At 40.4% G+C, this 18,247-nt stretch overlaps 2 protein-coding genes across 2 annotated transcripts; one reads left to right on the top strand and one right to left on the bottom strand.

Annotated features, from left to right (window-relative positions):
* Window positions 1–934: 934 nt before the first annotated feature.
* Window positions 935–6,613, bottom strand: fkbp11 (FKBP prolyl isomerase 11). Its single transcript, XM_085158774.1, has 6 exons — window positions 5,955–6,613; window positions 5,803–5,865; window positions 3,409–3,496; window positions 3,253–3,286; window positions 3,060–3,130; window positions 935–1,187 (listed from the first exon to the last, which is right to left on the bottom strand). The coding sequence occupies exons 1-6, from the start codon at window positions 6,081–6,083 to the stop codon at window positions 979–981; spliced, it is 594 nt and encodes a 197-aa protein (XP_085014900.1). The 5' UTR covers window positions 6,084–6,613; the 3' UTR covers window positions 935–978.
* A 5,147-nt stretch (window positions 6,614–11,760) lies between these two features.
* On the top strand, window positions 11,761–16,108 carry LOC146518605 (ADP-ribosylation factor 3). Its single transcript, XM_085158777.1, has 5 exons — window positions 11,761–11,887; window positions 13,441–13,685; window positions 13,770–13,880; window positions 13,977–14,101; window positions 14,822–16,108. The coding sequence occupies exons 2-5, from the start codon at window positions 13,538–13,540 to the stop codon at window positions 14,981–14,983; spliced, it is 546 nt and encodes a 181-aa protein (XP_085014903.1). The 5' UTR covers window positions 11,761–11,887; window positions 13,441–13,537; the 3' UTR covers window positions 14,984–16,108.
* Window positions 16,109–18,247: the final 2,139 nt, after the last annotated feature.

Below are 18,247 nucleotides of genomic sequence, written 5' to 3'. Positions count from 1 at the left end.
GGACTTATTAGGTGATGATCAGTACCGCAGAGAATATCTCCTAGTGGCACACCACAATTTGGCTTTTAATTAATGTGTCTTTATACATAAGCCTATTCAGTGGACATCTTTGAAGCTTCCTGTCCTTTCTCTGTACACAAATGAGCAGGTCCTTACAAAAGAGGCCTAAATTTAAAAAAAAAAGGTGGTTTAAACTCGCTGTTGTTACATGAGGATGTGAAGCAGGTGCTTCTAAACAGTCCCTTTATGCTTCTTCTGGTGAAATAACTTAACAAAATAACATAACAAATTATGGTTTTTTTTGTAATAAATAAACATCTAAAAGTTTGCTGTTCCATTGGTTTACAGCTTACCAGTTGCCCAAATTAGTATTGCTATAAAGTAAATGTGATCTTTCTTTTCAGTGACTGAACTGTAGGCTTACAAATCTATTAGGAAATTTATCAGGATTATGACAGCCAACACCCTGGATGATGATATGATGTGTGTCCACTAGACACTAATATTTGACCTGTGAGTCTTTGCTGTTGAACTTCAAAATTAAAATACCTTTCTTATTAATCCTACCCACACACTCCAGTTTTCTATTTCACTGTATTCGCTGTTCTCTGCTCTCTCAATTGCTCCCAAGATGATTTCCACCTGTCAGATCAACACAGGGCAGTGCTTCTGTATGTATGTTTGAAGCTGGCATGCTGTATGGACTACATATACATTTGATTTGAGATCTGAATACAGTGTGAGCCTAACCTCCTAGAAACAGCCTGTTCAGATACAAGCACTGTCAGTTTCAGGTTCTTCACCTGTAATTTTCTGTTTGTCCTGAGAGGTCACTTAACACATAACAGCCTTTAAAGTCTTGGCATACTACCAATGAACAAGGACCTACTCTAAATCCATCTCATCTCAATTCAACACAAACATAAAGAACAAGTTCAATTAAAAAAACATTTATTTAAATAGTTCAGTGATTTGTCCTTATTTCTTCTTGCTCTTCTTATCCTTGGCCTTCTTTTTGCTAGCCTTCTGGGCACTGGCCTTTTTGTAGAGGTAAAGTCCCACCAAGCCCAGCAGAGTGGGCACCAGGGCCAAACACACCAGGGGGAACACATCGTTGACCATCCTCTGCCACTGCGTCTGCTGTGAGAGTGAAATCACCTCCACCTCGAACTCCAGAGCAGCATTACCTAGGACAGATCCATATCACAGTCATTATTCTGCAAAAATCTCTTAAAGGTTATATCTGTTGTTTATGATTATATGTTACATGAGTCAGAAAATAAAGGGGAAAACATATAAAAGTTAACTGGAGAAACAAAAACAATGCAATGAAATGCTTCCACGCAACGCAGTGCCTCTCTGCATATATTTTCAGAAATGAACTCGGAAGAATCAAATCAGGACACATCAGAAGATATCGTTTCCCCCATGTAGCAGAAAGGCTTAGACAGGGGGTGCAGCTCATCCTCAGGGCATGATCAGACTCTCTCAGGCAAGGCAAGTTTATTTACATAGCACAATTCAACAACAAGGTGATTCAAAGTGCTTTACAGAGACATTAAAAAACAAAAACAAATAAAAAGCATGATTTAAAATTGATTAAAAAAAAAAAAACAGGTAAAATCAGAACAGTAGATAAAATCAGTAGTTAAAATGTAAGTTTTGAAATTTAAGCTTAAAAGTGTGGATTTGGTTTTTTATTCAAATGCAGCTGAGAATAGGTGAGTCTTCAACCTGGATTTAAATAAACTGAGTGTTTCAGCTGATCTGAGGCTTTCTGGGAGTTTGTTTCAGATATACGGAGCATAAAAGCTGAATGCAGCTTCTCCGTGTCTGGTTCTGACTCTGGGAACTGATAAAAAACCGGATCCAGATGACCTGAGGGATCTGGAAGGTTCATACTGGGTCAGGAGGTCACTGATGTATTTTGGTCCTAAACCATTCAGAGCTTTATAGACCAGCATCAGAACTTTAAAGTCTATCCTCTGACGGACAGGCAGCCAGTGTAAAGACCTCAGAGCTGGACTGATGTGGTCCACTTTTTTGGTCTTAGTGAGGACTCGAGCAGCAGAGTTCTGAATGAGCTGTAGTTGTCTGACTGATTTTTTAGGTAGACCTGTAAAGATGTCAAGCCTACTAAAGATGAATGCATGGACTAGTTTTTCCAGGTCCTGTTGAGACATCAGATCTTTTATTCTTGATATATTCTTGAGGTGATAGTAAGCTGAAAGAAAAGCCACGAGTGATCGCCTTTATCTTATGGTAAAACACTTCTACTGTGATGATGAAGGCCTTCAGTTACTAAATCTCACTGAAACAGACCACCGATGGTCAGTTCATGAGTTATGGCATTCACAAATTTAGCTGCCCAACAGTGTGACGACTATACCCCATCAGCCTATTATGGCTGATGGGTAATAAAAGTACATCTTAGAAACCTGGTATTCAGATGTGTGGTGGAACAGCAGCTTACTAAGATGCCTCCTATACTTTTTTCCTTTAATTTGTCAAGTGTTTATCTACATATATTTTACTGGACAAATGATCTCTTTTTATGGTGTTTTGATGATGGTGCCAGAGAGTGTGGGCACGTCGCTGCAGAAATGTGATTCCTGTAAATCATTAATTCTTTAATCAAACTTTGTATGACCTGTCATCTTGTAGTCATAACTATGTATAAACTTTTTACTTTTTAATACGGGTCAGTATATATTTCATGTTTAAATACTGTATTTTGTATTTATATTTCTGTCAGAAGTTTTTGCATCACGTGAGGGAGTATTGTCTTAATTTTGTTATGCTTGCATAATTATAATAAAGACTCTTGAATCTCCGTCATGGAAACAGTTGCTTTTGCTGTTTTGTCATTCATCTGTCATCCACTCAACATTTTTTTTAGTAGATCACCTAAAGCTTTAGGCCTGGAACAGACTTCGCTGGATTTGACACCCATAGGGCTTTCCAAATTTGCCTTTATATTATATATACATATGGAAATATGATATTGATTTTATATTTGTCACGCTGCCATGCGCTGTAGGATATTTCTAGTCTAGTACCTGGAATTGTTGGAGGGTAACCTTTCTTTCCATATGCGAGGTGAGAGGGAATAGTGGCTTTGATTTTCTGCCTGAATGAGAGAACAGAAACATACAGGAAGCATTCCTCAGATTCACTTCAAAACTATCCACTTTGGTATTTCTGATTTGTGACGGCATGCATCGTGAATTAACTGGTTTGCTATTCACTTACCCTTCACAGATGCCAATCAAGCTTTGCTCCAGACCTGATGTGAAATTTGTACAGAGACGTTCGATCGGTATAAAAAGCACGCCCACCACTAATTATGTAATATAAGCTAATCAGTCTGACAGAGCTGCTCTTAAGGATTGTCATTTGTTAACTTACCAGCGATGACTGTCCTCTTCCCCAGCTCGACAACAAGAGGATCCCGGGATAGAGATGTGTCAATCACCTTTCCATCCATCAGTTTACCCTGAAAACATTCAACAGGAGGAGTGAGGTGGTGCTGAGAATTTTTAAAAAATGCTGAGAGATTTCAGTGGGTGCATATTTTACAGTGGCGGGTTTGAGTTTAAAGAAGTGTGAAAAAGTGTGAGACACTGGCTTTTTAACCACAAAACACATTTATAGCTTTAAAGATAAATACAAGAAGTCATTCAAAATTTGCAGAAAACCTGAAGTATATATATATATATATATATATATATATATATATATATATATATATATATATATATATATATATATATATATATATATATATATATATAGGTGTGTGTGTGTGTGTGTGTGTGTGTGTGTGTGTGTGTGTGTGTGTGAGAGAGAGAGAGTTATTGATGCAATAAGAAGACAAACTCACTTGGTGAGTTTCTCAGACGTGGATTAAGTCTATGCCAACCCTGAAAAGATTTATAATTAACTTCTCTATTGCAAAAAGTTCTTCGTCTAGCACTCGTCTTAATTCATGTCTGGGAAAATAAGCCACAGCGCTTACACCTTTAAAGGAAGGTCCTGACAGTTTTGTAATTCACTGTCTTGCTAAGAGTTAGATGAAAAGACTGATTGCCAGGCATGTCTGTGGTTGGATTATCTTGGCACTAAGACGGGAACCAGGAGGGAGCTAATGGAACAAAATCTGCCTTCCAGTTTTCTACACATCCACAACCCATCACTTACAGATGTTACAAGCAAATTTTGTTACTTCTGACAAAACAAACTAGCTCTTATTTCTGTTTCCAGCTAAGCAAAGCTACTGTAGCTCCAGCTGGTTATCTAATAAATATATAAAGCTTTTATGCAACTTTCTGCAAAAAACCCCACCATATATCAGTTTTTATAATATAAATGTTGGAAAAGGAATGACCAAATATGAGTCAGATATGACCAAAATATTTCCCTTCAGCAGATTCTTTGAACACACTTTCATTTAAGCAATCCTGTGCCATCTGTGTCACTTGAGTCCACAAAGAGCTAAATCATGAAGCGTTAATTAACAATTAAAAAGCACTCAGAGTCTAATTGAACCTTTAATGAATGTCTTTTTAACACCAGGTGAACTAGAGAGGTGCAAAAAAATGTAAGTTTAAAGATTCATAACAAATAAACATGTTTTTCATCTGCCTAAACTGAGTACTTAGGGTGTAACAGCGTAGCAAATGTTTTATTCTCTATTCAAATTGTCTAATTTCTTGTTGTATACAGTTTTATTTTTATGGGTATAACAGTGATGCTTACAGTTTCTAGTTTTTGTGATTTTATTATTTGTCTTTTTCGACGTTTATTGTGAATTGTTGCCACCTTTGAAGCACAAGATTTTTTTTAAAGTTCTATATAAATAATATTTTTTCTTATTATCTGTATTTTTTATTATCTATTCATCCATTTCTTCCACTTATCTAATTCAAGATGGCAGGGAGGGCTGAACGCACCTTGGATAGGTTGGCAGTCTATCACAGAGCTAATACAGAGAGACAGATGACCATTCACATTCACACCTAGGGGCCAGTTTAAAGTCACCACTTGACCAACTGCTGTGTTGGAGGAGCAGAGGACAGTGATCTCAGAGATAGAAGTAATGGGATTTTGATAAACTGACACAAAGTCAAGACCATGTAAAGTTTGTTGCAGCCATGTGTCCCACTGCGGATGTTATGCATCAGCACTGGTAGCATTAATTAACACGTTTGCCTGTGGACTGTGGGAGGAAGTATGAGTACATAGAGAGAAAATGCAAATGCCGCACACACTGGATGTGAACCCAGAATTCCCTGTGAGGCATCAGCAAACTAACTAATTTTTATATTAATTATTACTCCAGATGAAAAAAAGAATTGCAGCAGTTAAATTTGGACTTCTGGGTTGTAATGGCAAAATTATGTACTTTAAAAAGCCGATTTTACATATTTTTAGCCACTTGAAATCTATATAATTAATCAGTAAGTTTCTATATTCAGGTTGAGTGGCAAAACTACGAGCTGTGGTCTTGGTACTGCTACTGCTGACGTGTTGCACCGCCCCATCGTTACACAGTAAAATCAGAGTGGATCTCAACATAAAACCACATTTAAAGCACACAGTGAAGCACTAGCTGACGATCAGAGCCGTTCAGTTCGCGGCAAAGCCTTTGTTTTATTCACGTGTGTACGAAAATGCACAAACACAGCGCAGGTCCACATGGTTCACGCAGACGGTGCCACATAGACAAGAACCGCGCACGCACTCAGCTTCTCTCCTTGCAAATCTCAGTGAAGCGATACACATCAGCAGCCGTGGACTCACCGTGTAGTGGATCTGCAGCGTGTCTCCCATTCTGGAAAGCATGGAGCAAGTTTCGGGTTTCACCTTTGGTCAGAAGAGTTAGCTGTTAACACTCATGCATCTTTGTGGCTGCAGTTGTGTTAGAGCTGCTGCTATTGCATTGTAATACTCACCAAGGTCTCCACCTGCAGCTCCTCGGGGGCGTCATCGTGGTCTACCTGCGCGAGTCCACAGGTGAAGACTGCGAGAAGGAGCAGAAAGATGCCCGTCCTCATTGTAAACTTCTGGGAAAGAGATGCCATCCGACAACAACAACTTCCGTGTAGGAGTCTTCTCCACTCATCAGCAGAGCGAAAGAGAGTGAGAGAGCCGTGCCCGTCGACCTCTGCGTCCAAAGTGGCTCAGCGCCAGGTAATGCTGATGTGTTGTAACACTGTAGCGATAAGCCCTGCTGCTGGACGAAGTCCCAACACCTGGGTCCTCCAAAAGAGCCCGCCTCAAACATTCCGCATGCATCCCATCAGGCTGCCGTGGGTGTCAAGCGGAAACTCTGCAGAGGCGCTGGGGGGCGGTGCTGCGCAGCTTCTGCACGGCTCTCCTCCTTCACTGTGTGGCTGCTCCATGCTGGAGAAAGTCGGCGTGCTGAGGAGCAAACACCCCTCCGCTACAGACGCCACGTCGATGCTAGTCTCCCTATGCCCTCCGGTTTAGACTGCAGGAAACGTAAGGGTGATGGGTAGTACCCAGCTTTAGTCCGGAAGTGATGTAAAATAATGTATCGTATTAGAAATATTCTAGAAAGTCTTTGTTTTGTTGTTTTTCTGAAGAACAGCATTATATTTGATTTCTCAACCAATGGTCAACTGATCATCAGTTTTCTTTTTTTCTAAGATGCCCCGCTCTTAAAGGTACAGTGAGTAATTTTTAGGTTATTTAATAGAAAAGAAATTAATGTTGTAGTCATAAACACACACTGATGTGTGTAATTACGTCTTCCAGAAAATTGAAATTACACATGGGAGCGGGAACTGGGTTGTGATGTTGCTTTGCCATCTTGAATACAAGATGGACATCCATGTTCTGCTTAATATTTTACATATGTGGCTAAAGACCGGCCATGTACTAGTTCATTCTGTTCATCTGGACGTAGCGTTTTTAGTGGGAGAAGAAGTGTTAGGTCATTCATCCAAGTGACTCCTTCAGTATCAGCTGACTGCACATTTCCCCAACCTTATAAACAATACATTTACATATTGAATGAAACTAGCAACACTAACGAACAATGGGCTGTGAAGTCAGTTTCTTGATCAATAATATCCATATTGTCATGACCATTGCATTGATCAGTGACCACTGACAAATGGCTATGAGTACCGTTCAGAAAGTTGGGGAATGGCTGCAATCACAACACTGTAAGATGGTGAAATATCTACCCTCAGGCCCCCTCCTCCATTCAGAAATGGTCTTTCCCTTTTCACGTGGCCTCCTTGACTCCCCACTCAAACCAGCATTCCTCCCTGTCCAGGATGTGTACATCCTCATCACTGAGTGTCTACTGGCCTGTAGGTGTAAATAGACTGCGGAGTTTTGGCCTGACGAGTTAGCTCTTGTGTGTTGTGCCATCCGCTTAGCCAGAGGTTGTTTGGTTTTTCCCATGTATAAATCGTGGCAACCCTCGTGGCACTTAACAGCTTACACTATATTACTCTGTTTGTCCTGGGGGACCCGATCCTTGGGGTGGACCAGTTTTTGGCACAGCTTGTTTTGGGGTTTGAAAACCACAGAGATGCTGTGTTTAGAAAAAATGCGTCTCAACTGTTTCAATACTCCTGACACATTAGCGAAAACCCTGCCAGCAGCCTCATCCATATGAACAGAGTCACCTTTGTAATTTAAAGATCATAAATTGATATTTCAAGCTACATATAACCATTTAACATTTGTACATGTGTTTTTTCACAATCTCTTTTTTATTGTGTCTCCCCTCCCTCATCTCCACCACCTCTCCTCCTCAAGCCTCATTTCCTGAAAATATGTACGAACATGCTTGTCAGCAGCTGACATGTGACCCCACCCTCTAAGGACAGCTGACAACGAGCCGACCAAACAACAGCAATAGTTGCATATAAGATAAAATTATGCCGACTAATGTTAGACTCAAGTGTCCTAAGAATCACACTTTCCTTCCGATAAACAGTTTTATTACATTCTCACATTGTATGAGAGTTTATTTGGTGTTTCAGAGTCCAACAATGTTATCTCCACTTCAAAGTAAGTTTCACTAACGCTGGCTAACAGCAGCTAACAGCAACACTTTCTGACAAAAAAAAAAAAAGTGTTAAAATAATATCCTTAACAATTCACCTCGGTATCACTGTCATCAGACAGAAATGAGCTTTACTGACTCATCAATCATGTTAAACGTCTTTCATAAAGTTTTACAGCCTCCTCCAGCGTAAATAGACGTGGACGCTTTTCACCCAGCGTATTGACTGCTGAGGTAAACAGCAGGCTGGCAATATACAGTCACCAGAATTATTTGTAGTACAGCACCTAGTGTAGCTACCATTATGCACTTGAAGGAGGGGCAAGAAAACCAAAATTATTTGACTGCAGTCTACTGACATCCACTGGTGAGATTTTACACACTGTAACTTTAAAGGGGACAGAAAATCACGTGCAGTAAAATACAAATGAATGAATAGACAAATATCCAGAAATGTTGTACTGCGCTGTGAGACATAATTACATCTTTAACGTAAAGAAAATGTGAAATGGTATAAATTCAGGTACAACTGGTCAAAACATCCAACATTTTAATTATGTCAGTCTCTCTGTGCCACCCCATATAGTCATAGTCATGCATGCCAAATTGATTATTTGTATCGCAAATCTGTTGTGTTTCATTTCATTAGTATTTTTATGTCTTCCTTAAGTGCTGCCAGTTCTCAAAGCAAATTTTAAAGAAATGGCCTTCAATCTATACACATTTAATTCAGGTTCTCTGCAAGTACACTGTCCCAGATTGCAGTATTTGTGCCACATGCTCATGTGTTAGACAAAGGATAGTTTTGCGTGCAGAGGAGTTAATTATAGTATTTAGCTCTGGTGTTAACTAAAACAAACATCTAGTCTTGCTTGCTATGTGATTCTTGTGACACCGCATGCCGGGATGAAGCACCATGTGGCTTAGTCATATCCAGAGACCAAAATCTAATTATTTGACTGTGAACTACAATGGTGGTGAAAATGTTCTGATTTGCCATTATGCGTCGTGGTACTACATGATAAATCAGGTTGATTTATGCTAAACTACTTCCTCTCGTTTATGCAGTCCACAATGATCATTTGCCATGTTACTGTTACGCAACAAATGCTTTACTTTGTTCCCCATCTGTGCAGGGAAGTATTGCACAAGTGTTACTAAGTTCTGAAAAACAATTTCAACCATTTCCTGAAAACCAAGTAATTTTGCACATAACAGAAGTTTTATGTAACATTGTGTCGGGCACAGTGGCACTTGGATTTCTTTCATTTACAGTTGCACCCATGCTGAAGCTGATGGTGATTGACTCATTCAAAATAATTGAAGTAAATCTGTAGCTTTTAGTTGTCTCTGGGTGAACCTGCTGAGCTGGTTTAAGAAGTTGTTTTCTCAGCACTTGTTATTGTGACTGTTGTGTGAACCTGTCCTAAAAATGCTCTAGCTCCATTAAAACAATTGCATGTGCTACATTACATGTTTAATTTTTTGCTTGCGCATTAGTGTAATGCAACGGATTATTCACAATTTCAGTGTTGTCATAAACAAGAATACTTCTATGTGTTATGTAGTACCATCAGGGAGCAGTCTGATTGGTCACAAATTCTTTCTACAGTATGTCCATGACTTTCAGCACACAGCCTGTTATAAAAAGTTGTCTTCATGAAAAAGAACCATGAGTTCTGCAACAGACAGTCCCAACATCATGAACTCAGTCTGGTCTCAACAACACAACGGTGGAGGCCCATAAACATACTATAAACTTCATTCATTCATGCAAACTTTTTATCGAATTCTACTGATCATTGAACTCCCAAAGTCAGCAGAAAATGCCACATGTCTGCTTAATCAACCACACTGGCTGCCTGTATCACAACAAATTAACTATGAAATACTCATGATAACATTTAAAGCTCTTCATAGTCTCTGCCCTGCATATTTTACTGATCTCCACCAGTCTTGCACTCCTCCCCCACTCCCTGTTGTCTCTAGGTGCTAGGTTTTCCTCTTATGCTACAACAAAACTTTCAAACTCTACTGTTCAGGAACTGATATGTTTTTGTCGTACTTTGCAAAATCAAGATAAACTAAAATAGTAAGAAGAAAACATTTACTTAACCCCAATCAACATTGTTTTAATTGAGTTAAAAACAGGTTTGTTATTTCAGTAAAGATTATACATCTATAGTTTATGTAATTGAATGCATTTATGCTTAATAGGATCTCCACAAACTAAACCACTTTAAAAGAGTATTCCCTGAACTGGGGCAATGGTGGGTTTTGTGGCATCTGGGAAATGTTTAGAAATTCCCATGTGTTACAGCACACTGTGATGTGGGTGTCTGAGAAACTGGGCAGCTGATAGGCCCTCGAGGCACTGGTGATAAAATGAAGAGCATAGGTGTAATTAATAACACTGACGAAGCCTCTTTTCTGTATATTTTACCTCAGTGAGGAACAACACTGAGACCCTAAAAATGTTAAACCTAAACTGACTGTGACTGCTGTTGGTGTTAGTGCAGTTTTCCTGCTCTGACATGTCAGATTTTTGCATTTAATCCTAATAAGGACCCCAACTTTTGGACTTTTTCATACATGGAGCAGCTGGTTGTTTTTCCATGGTGTGCAGTGTAAATTTATGTCTCATTCATGTTTCAGACTATTTACATGACTTAAGATTTCAAAGATCCAAAAGATTGCCCATTGATTTAAAAGCACTGCATATCTATACAGTTGTTTTTCCATAAACTGGCTCATTTAAATGAGTGACCTCATTTAACCAACTCAACCAAGCATGAAGTAAGGTAGAACGCTATGTGTAATAAGGATTCTTATTTTATTTCACCCCCTGCAAAACACTGGAAGCTCCAAGCAGCTCCTTAAGAAGCATGTTACAGTGTGTGCATACGTGTGTGTGTGTGTGTGTGTGAGAGAGAGAGAGAGAGAGAGAGAGAGAGAAGGGGAGTGTCAATGAGTGCTTGTCATGAAACACTTGAAAATGAGGGTGAGAGACTGCAAAAACTCCCCCCACTGAGAGCCAGAGGTGGACAGGGAGACACACAGGAGACCCTGGCTGTCCACAGCCCTCTCAATAATGCTCAAGACCCAAGGTTTTTATTGTTTCTAAAATATATCTTATTCACTTTTTCTTTCTGACCCCTGTACTGTTGTAACAAGTGAATTTCCCCAGTGTGGCATTAATAAAGTCTGTATCTATCTGTTTTCACTCCTCACTTCCTTTTTTTTTTTTTTAAATCCTCTTTACTTCCTTTACTTCTTTGTCATTTAGCTGTTTGTATTGGTTTTGTTGTTAGTTTTAACCTTTTTAATTATTAAAGGCTGTTTGCCAGGGGCAAGATTTCAGTAGTTTAGAATAGATAACCCATTAAAGAATTTACTGAATCGAGATCTCAGTCATAGACATCTCAAAGCCTCATGATTAAGGTTCAGACAACCCATTTGCTAAAGAGTAAAATAAAGGACAGCTTCCCTATACATTTTTAAATGTTTATTAGTGTTGAGTAGCTTGCTCAGCATCCTTTCACAGAGTTCCCGTTTTTTGTGTTTCAGTCTAGTTTCTATTTTTATTTCAGTTAACCAAAATGCTAACTAAAATTCACGGTTCGCTCTTTTACGTGACGTTTTAGTTAACTATAATAATCTTACAGACAACCTGGTTTTGTTTTTAAAAGAAAAGAAAAACAGAGAGAAGAGTCTTTACAACCTTTTGGTCGTATTGTACTGTTGAAGTGACACCTGCTCTCGCGAGATCCCGCTTGCTGCTGAGTCGCTTCTCTCGGAAAGTGTCGTGAGACGTTGATAGTAGAGGACTGCTCGGCTAAGGTAAGTGAGGATACTGGCTCCACCATCAGCACGACAAAAATCCACGTAGTTCCCGGCAGGTGATGAAACTGTAGTGGAGCAGATGTCTGTCCGGTGGGGGATGTATTAGGCTAGTTGTTACCCGGATACTCCGTCCGGGTAACAGCGAGTGACGGCTCGCTAGCAGCCGGATGCCCGCTGAGGTGATGAGCGGACGGATGGATGAATGGGGCGGATCAGCACGCTAGCTACCGTCACGTCTAATTGATTCCGCGATTGAAACAAACTAGACTGATAAATGGAGTTATTATAGAAGCGATAATTCGGGGGGAAAGGCGCGACTTTGTGCGATAACTAAGCTTGGGTAAAGACGAGAGATTTTACAGGAGCCCCGTGTAAGGGTTACCTAACGTAGCATTCCGGGCTAACCTGAGTCACTGGCAGCTGAAGGAATTCTATCAGACCGGCACATCGCGGCCCTTCGCCCACCTAAGATCACCATTTAATGAAATATGCCGTGTTTGAACCTGCGGTAGCTGGATGAGGAGATGAGCTGGTGTCAGAAACAGCAGCAGGGTGCCGATCGTGTTCAGCACCATGGACAGGGCTGCAGGAAGTCCTCATTTACTTATATTTTCTAGTCTTAAATTTCACCTTACTGAGCCTGTTTACTCGCTTTCTAAATAGCTGTCAGCATAGGACTGTTTAATTACTGCACTTACAACATATTAAAAACTAGGCATTGGACAGCTCTTGTCCACATTAAAAATAAACATACAATCAACAGTGTTTGAGTACCTTTTATAGTTTCATTTGATTTGTTCGTCTTTGGCTTGTGTGACCTTACTCGAATACTTAGGTGGAGTGTGCAGAGCATATTTTGCAGCCTTAGAAAAGAAATCCCACCTGTGTTGAGTATTTTTAGTTATTTTTGCCCCTTGAGTTGTCATTTGACTATTTCTACTTGCTGTGTCCACCCTGAAAGAAATATCCTTCCTCTTGCTGCTTTCCCTGAGGTTGTCCCTCCTTTCCCCTTCGTGATGTACAGATTTTACACTCACTTTTTTAAAAATCATTATTTGTGCCTGATATGACTCGGTGTAAAAGTAATCTAAAGGGAGAATTTTAGTCATTTGTCCCTGCTTATGACCAGATGGCTTTGTTATAGATGTGTTCAAGCCACGCTCTGTAATATAGGACATTTTTCATGTGCTTTAAGGGCTTGGCGCCATTACAGGCTAACATTTGAAGGAGAAAAAAGCATCAGAAAGGGTCTGAACAGATTGTGCTGAAGCCTGGAGTCATGGCATCTCCATCACCCGCTCTGTGATAATGACTGTGGGCGAGTAACACAGCTTTGCACCTGTCTTGCTGCGTGCATGTAGAAGTGAGATTTCTCTGGCTTGATTTTGTCATTTTAGCGTTTGAGAGGTGAGAGGAGGAGTGAGCCAGAGTATTTACTGGATTGTAATTTAACAGATTTGACAGTTTGGCTCGTTAATCATTCTGTCTCATTCCAGCATGTTAATAATTAAGACCAGCATGATTGCTTCTCAATGTCTGTTTCTTTTCAGCCCTCCTAAAAAAAAAAATCAATCCCCGCTGGACAACTGACACTTTGCAGAAAGGCCTCAAGCACTTAAACTGACGTTTAGGAACATCGTCTGAATCATGGGGAACATTTTTGGGAATTTGCTGAAGAGCCTCATAGGGAAGAAAGAGATGAGGATCTTGATGGTGGGGCTTGATGCTGCTGGAAAAACAACGATCCTCTATAAGCTCAAACTGGGGGAAATAGTCACTACAATCCCAACAATCGGTATGTGGAACCAGCTTTCTACTCGCGTCAGCCAACAGTGGATATGATGTTTTGCTTCACGCACTGTGTGGCCTCTTATTTCAGGGTTTAACGTGGAGACAGTGGAATACAAGAACATCAGCTTCACTGTGTGGGACGTGGGTGGGCAGGACAAGATCCGTCCTCTCTGGAGACACTACTTTCAAAACACGCAGGGTGAGTGAAGCTAATCAGAGGGTCACAGCGACGTAAGCGCTTTTCTCTTCTTCTAATGCAAATGGTTTATTTTGTTTCTTACACTTGCCGCTGCAGGTCTAATCTTTGTGGTGGACAGTAATGACAGAGAGCGTGTGAACGAAGCGCGAGAGGAGCTGATGAGGATGCTGGCTGAGGACGAGCTGAGGGATGCCGTGCTCCTCGTGTTTGCTAATAAACAGGCAAGAGAATCTAGTGTTATGTATATTCATACACATAGCAGGCTCATAGCAGAGGGTGAGCCCCTAAATACCAGCTTCCTTATCTGTGTAATTTTAAAGCAGTTCTGGAAATTAGATGGCATTAAATTATAGTGTGAGTTGTAATCATTACCAGGGTAGTAAAAAGGTAGTAAAACAGTCATTGTGACATGAACTTATGGTTAATCACAGATGTTACTAGTCACATTAGTGAGGTCAGTGATATTTAGGTGCAGACTTATAATTAACATCATGTGATATTTCACATCGAGAAGGGTTTTCACAGGAGTATTAGGGAGCAGTTACTTTCTAAGCTCTAATATTAGAGAGTAGTCTTAAGACTATCTATTGAAGCAGGAATATTATAGAGCAGTTTAGAGATTAGTTACTCTGTAATAATACTATTATTATATGTTATAATACTATTGTTATGCTCTGTTAAAGAGCTCTAATATTCCTGTGTTTTCACAGGACTACTCTTAGACTCTACTACAGAAAAGTTACTCTCTAATACTCCTATGAAAGAAGAAGACTTAGAGAATAACTACTAATACTACTCTCTAAAGCTCCTGTGAAAACACTGGAGTATTGCAAAGTAGTAATAATAATACTCCAGTCAAAATAAAACATGCAGAAAATTCATCCACACAGAGATGGAAAGCGCAATTTTCTCTCTTCACTGACCCGTCTGCTCTTTGACAGGACTTACCAAACGCCATGAATGCCGCAGAGATCACAGACAAGTTGGGCTTGCACTCTCTGCGTCATCGCAACTGGTACATCCAGGCCACCTGCGCCACCAGCGGCGATGGCCTCTACGAGGGCCTCGATTGGCTGGCCAATCAACTCAAGAACAAGAAGTAAGAAGAAAACTGGAAGAAAGCATCCAGCGACCACACCCATACCTACTTTTTATTTCTTTTTAGGGATGAGGGTGCGGGTTGAGCACCGAGGTTTTTGATTGATAAAAGATTCTGGGTCTTGGGTGGGGGCGGCGGGGTGTCAGATTTAGATTTTTGGTCTGGTCCTTCTGGTTTTCTGTGGTTATAAAAAAAACCACATTCTCATGTTCGTATCTAACCACTCACTCACAGACACACACACAGAGACACACATGCACACTAACAATAAGCAATCACAGCAGGCACTTGCTTTTCCTCCGTCCACCTCTTGTCCACCAATCGTCTTTAGGTATATAATGTACTGTATGTTAGTCTCTAGGTGCTGTGTCGAGTCACATGGGACTCCAGCAACGAGTCCAATCTGACTTTGTTGATATATGTTTTCCGTTGTCAGTGGTCCATGAAAGGAACTCCACGTCCTGTTTTTTCTTCTTCTTGTTTTTGTTGTTTTTTATGTCTTTTCCTACAAAGTTCCAGAGCCATGTTTGAGAACAGTCACATCTGGCAGATTCATGTCACAATAACTAATATGATTGCTTTGCGTGTACTTGAACTCCGCAGCCTAGACAGTATTATCCCAAGCAGCTCTCTGACGTCTTTTGATATCTGTGCCATGTTTCTACTCCCCGTGTGGCAACCTAAAGCGTCGAAGCCGCCCTTTTTAGATATTTTAAAACGCACAACACTCTTTCTCAGTTGCCTCACCTGCATGCATCCTGCCACCACTGTTGAGTACTTCTCCATCCAGAGAACCGCATAGATGTTAATTGTATGTTTTCTCCCCTCAACCTGTTCTCGCGCCGTTTACAGTAGGATGCACAAAACTATCTGAAATCACCACTTTTAGTGCAGTTGGTGGCAACATTTGCTCAGAACAACAACAACAAAAAAAAAAGCCAACAAAAAAAGCGACTAGTCAGCTTTACGGTCTTTTTAGATGTGAAAACAGCATATAGCACATTAACTCAGCACAGATGGCCTGTGCTGCTTGTCTGTACGAGTACTCGAACTGCGTCAGGTTGCTCTTGCTTGTGTGGATTTTTTTTTTTTTTTAATTTTTTAATTTTTTGTGTCTAATTTGCATACCGGGGGGGGGACGGGGGGATTGGGGACGGGGACGATGCTGTAACTGATAACTCCGTATTACTGAATGTGAATATTGTTGATGAATCTATAAGTGGCTGTAATGATGTTTATCTGACATGCCATCATTTCAGTGATGTATCTGCATAAGTCATGCAAAACGAAGCAGGGTAACCGGATTAGTATGTCGATGTTGTAGTTTGCAGAAATTCACAAACAACCAACTTTCCGAACAGCAGACGGGATTGCGGCGTCGCCACTGATACCAGCAGAATCCGCAGACTCCTGTCAATGAAACGATTCCTTAGTGCCACACATGGGTACTGCTGCCACTCATATACCAGTCACAGTGCAACACGCTGTGCATCCGCCCTACCAACTTATCAGCACATATCCAACATCTGTTGTAACCATGAGTTAGATCCTTTGGTTTTCGTGGCCTTATATTCCGATTGATTTTCAGAGTTTGGTTTCATACTTACCAGTAAAGAATGATTTATTCCTTATTGCCCTCTAACGGCAGGTTTCGCACCACAGCTCACTATGGTAAGGCAAAGATTTCGTCGTATAATGTGTTTTTTTGATTTTTGCCCGTATACTTGATTCATATTTGGTGGTAGATTTCTTCAGTTCTCTTTGGGGTTTAAAGAAACTTTGATGTAGACTGTGTCTGTGAAACAATCAGTGCAGAGAAAAAAAAGATTCTGATGATTCATTCTGTACCGTTATAGTTACACAAGTAGATTTAAAAAAATGTTGAAGACCATGTTTCAATGCTGAATGCATGGAGACATCTGTATGTGATGTAAGAAACCAAAATCCTGCTGTATTACGAATAAACCCATTTTCTGAATGATCTGTCTCATCAACTGGGAGCGGGAACTGATAGGCTTCATTGCCACATACGTACAGCTTCTTCTTCTTCTTCTTCTTTTGGCTGCTTACACAGCACCATTTCACCCTGGCATTTTCCTTTGTCACACCAACTCTTCTCCACATCCCTGAATCTTAGCTGTCTTTGTTTTTCTTCTCTGGCAGCTTCATAGTCAACATGCTTTGTCCAGTACATCCACAATCCCCGTCTCTGACTTTGTTTCCAAGCTGCTCAACCTGACCTGTCCCTCTGATGCTCCAATCCTGTTCATTATGGTCACTCCTAGTAAAAATCTTATCATCTTCAACTCAACTTTCAGTCCTTTTCTCAGTAAACCATACATGGCAGCAGGTCTCACTACCACCTTGTAAGCTACTTTCTCTCTTGCTGCTATTCTTCTGTCACAAATCACCCCTGACAGTCGTCTCCAGCCTACTCCACCCTGCCTGCACTCTCTTCTTGTTCTGCACTCACCTGTCTTGTGCACTGTCATTTATCTTGGATTGTTGACCACAGGTATTTCAACTCCTCCACCTCACTACACTTCACTGTTACACCTGCCTCTATGTCCACGTGACAAATGTCTTGCTGTGACAGGCTCCAACCAGGAGAGGACACTGTTCCACAATGATATCTGTTTGGTCAAAGAGGTCCCAAAGCATTAATCAAATTCATTAAAAAAATTAAAGGTTTATTTGTCCTCTGAGATACCCCTGCTAAACAACATGCAGTAGCTGACATGATTTTAATTGTTCAACTCTGGCAACTCAGCAAGATCGGTTCAATCTTATCCAAAAGAAATAGAGATGGTCATAAGTGCGTTCATTTCCTCTAAATCAGACTATTGCTACTCTTTAAACACATGCTTGAGCCAGCAAGAGCTACTTAGATTAACGCTTGTCAAGTGTGCTGCAGCTGGACTCCTCAGAAATAGATATATGTGCATAACTCATACATCACAAAACATATGGAATAATTCCTAAATCTGCAATGAAAGGGGAAATATACTGTCATGTGAAAAAGGAAGTACAAAAACAAAGTGCACCTCATGAGTCCACCGTTTGTAGAGCCACCTTCAGCAGCCATAAGTTGAAGTAACTGTTTTCTGTAATCAGGCTCTCGTTTTGTCGTAGAGGAATTTCAGCCCACTCTTCTTCTTTTTTTAAATTTAAATTTTCAGTCCATTGAGGTTTGCAGGCATTCATTTATGCACAGTGTTGTAAATAATCACCTTTCAGCACATTCACTTGACCAGATGCACCTTGTTTC

The sequence above is a fragment of the Neolamprologus multifasciatus genome, chromosome 5, assembly GCF_963576455.1.
Source record: "Neolamprologus multifasciatus chromosome 5, fNeoMul1.2, whole genome shotgun sequence".
Lineage (NCBI taxonomy): Eukaryota > Metazoa > Chordata > Actinopteri > Cichliformes > Cichlidae > Neolamprologus > Neolamprologus multifasciatus.
This window is presented reverse-complemented; position numbering and strand designations above follow the sequence as displayed.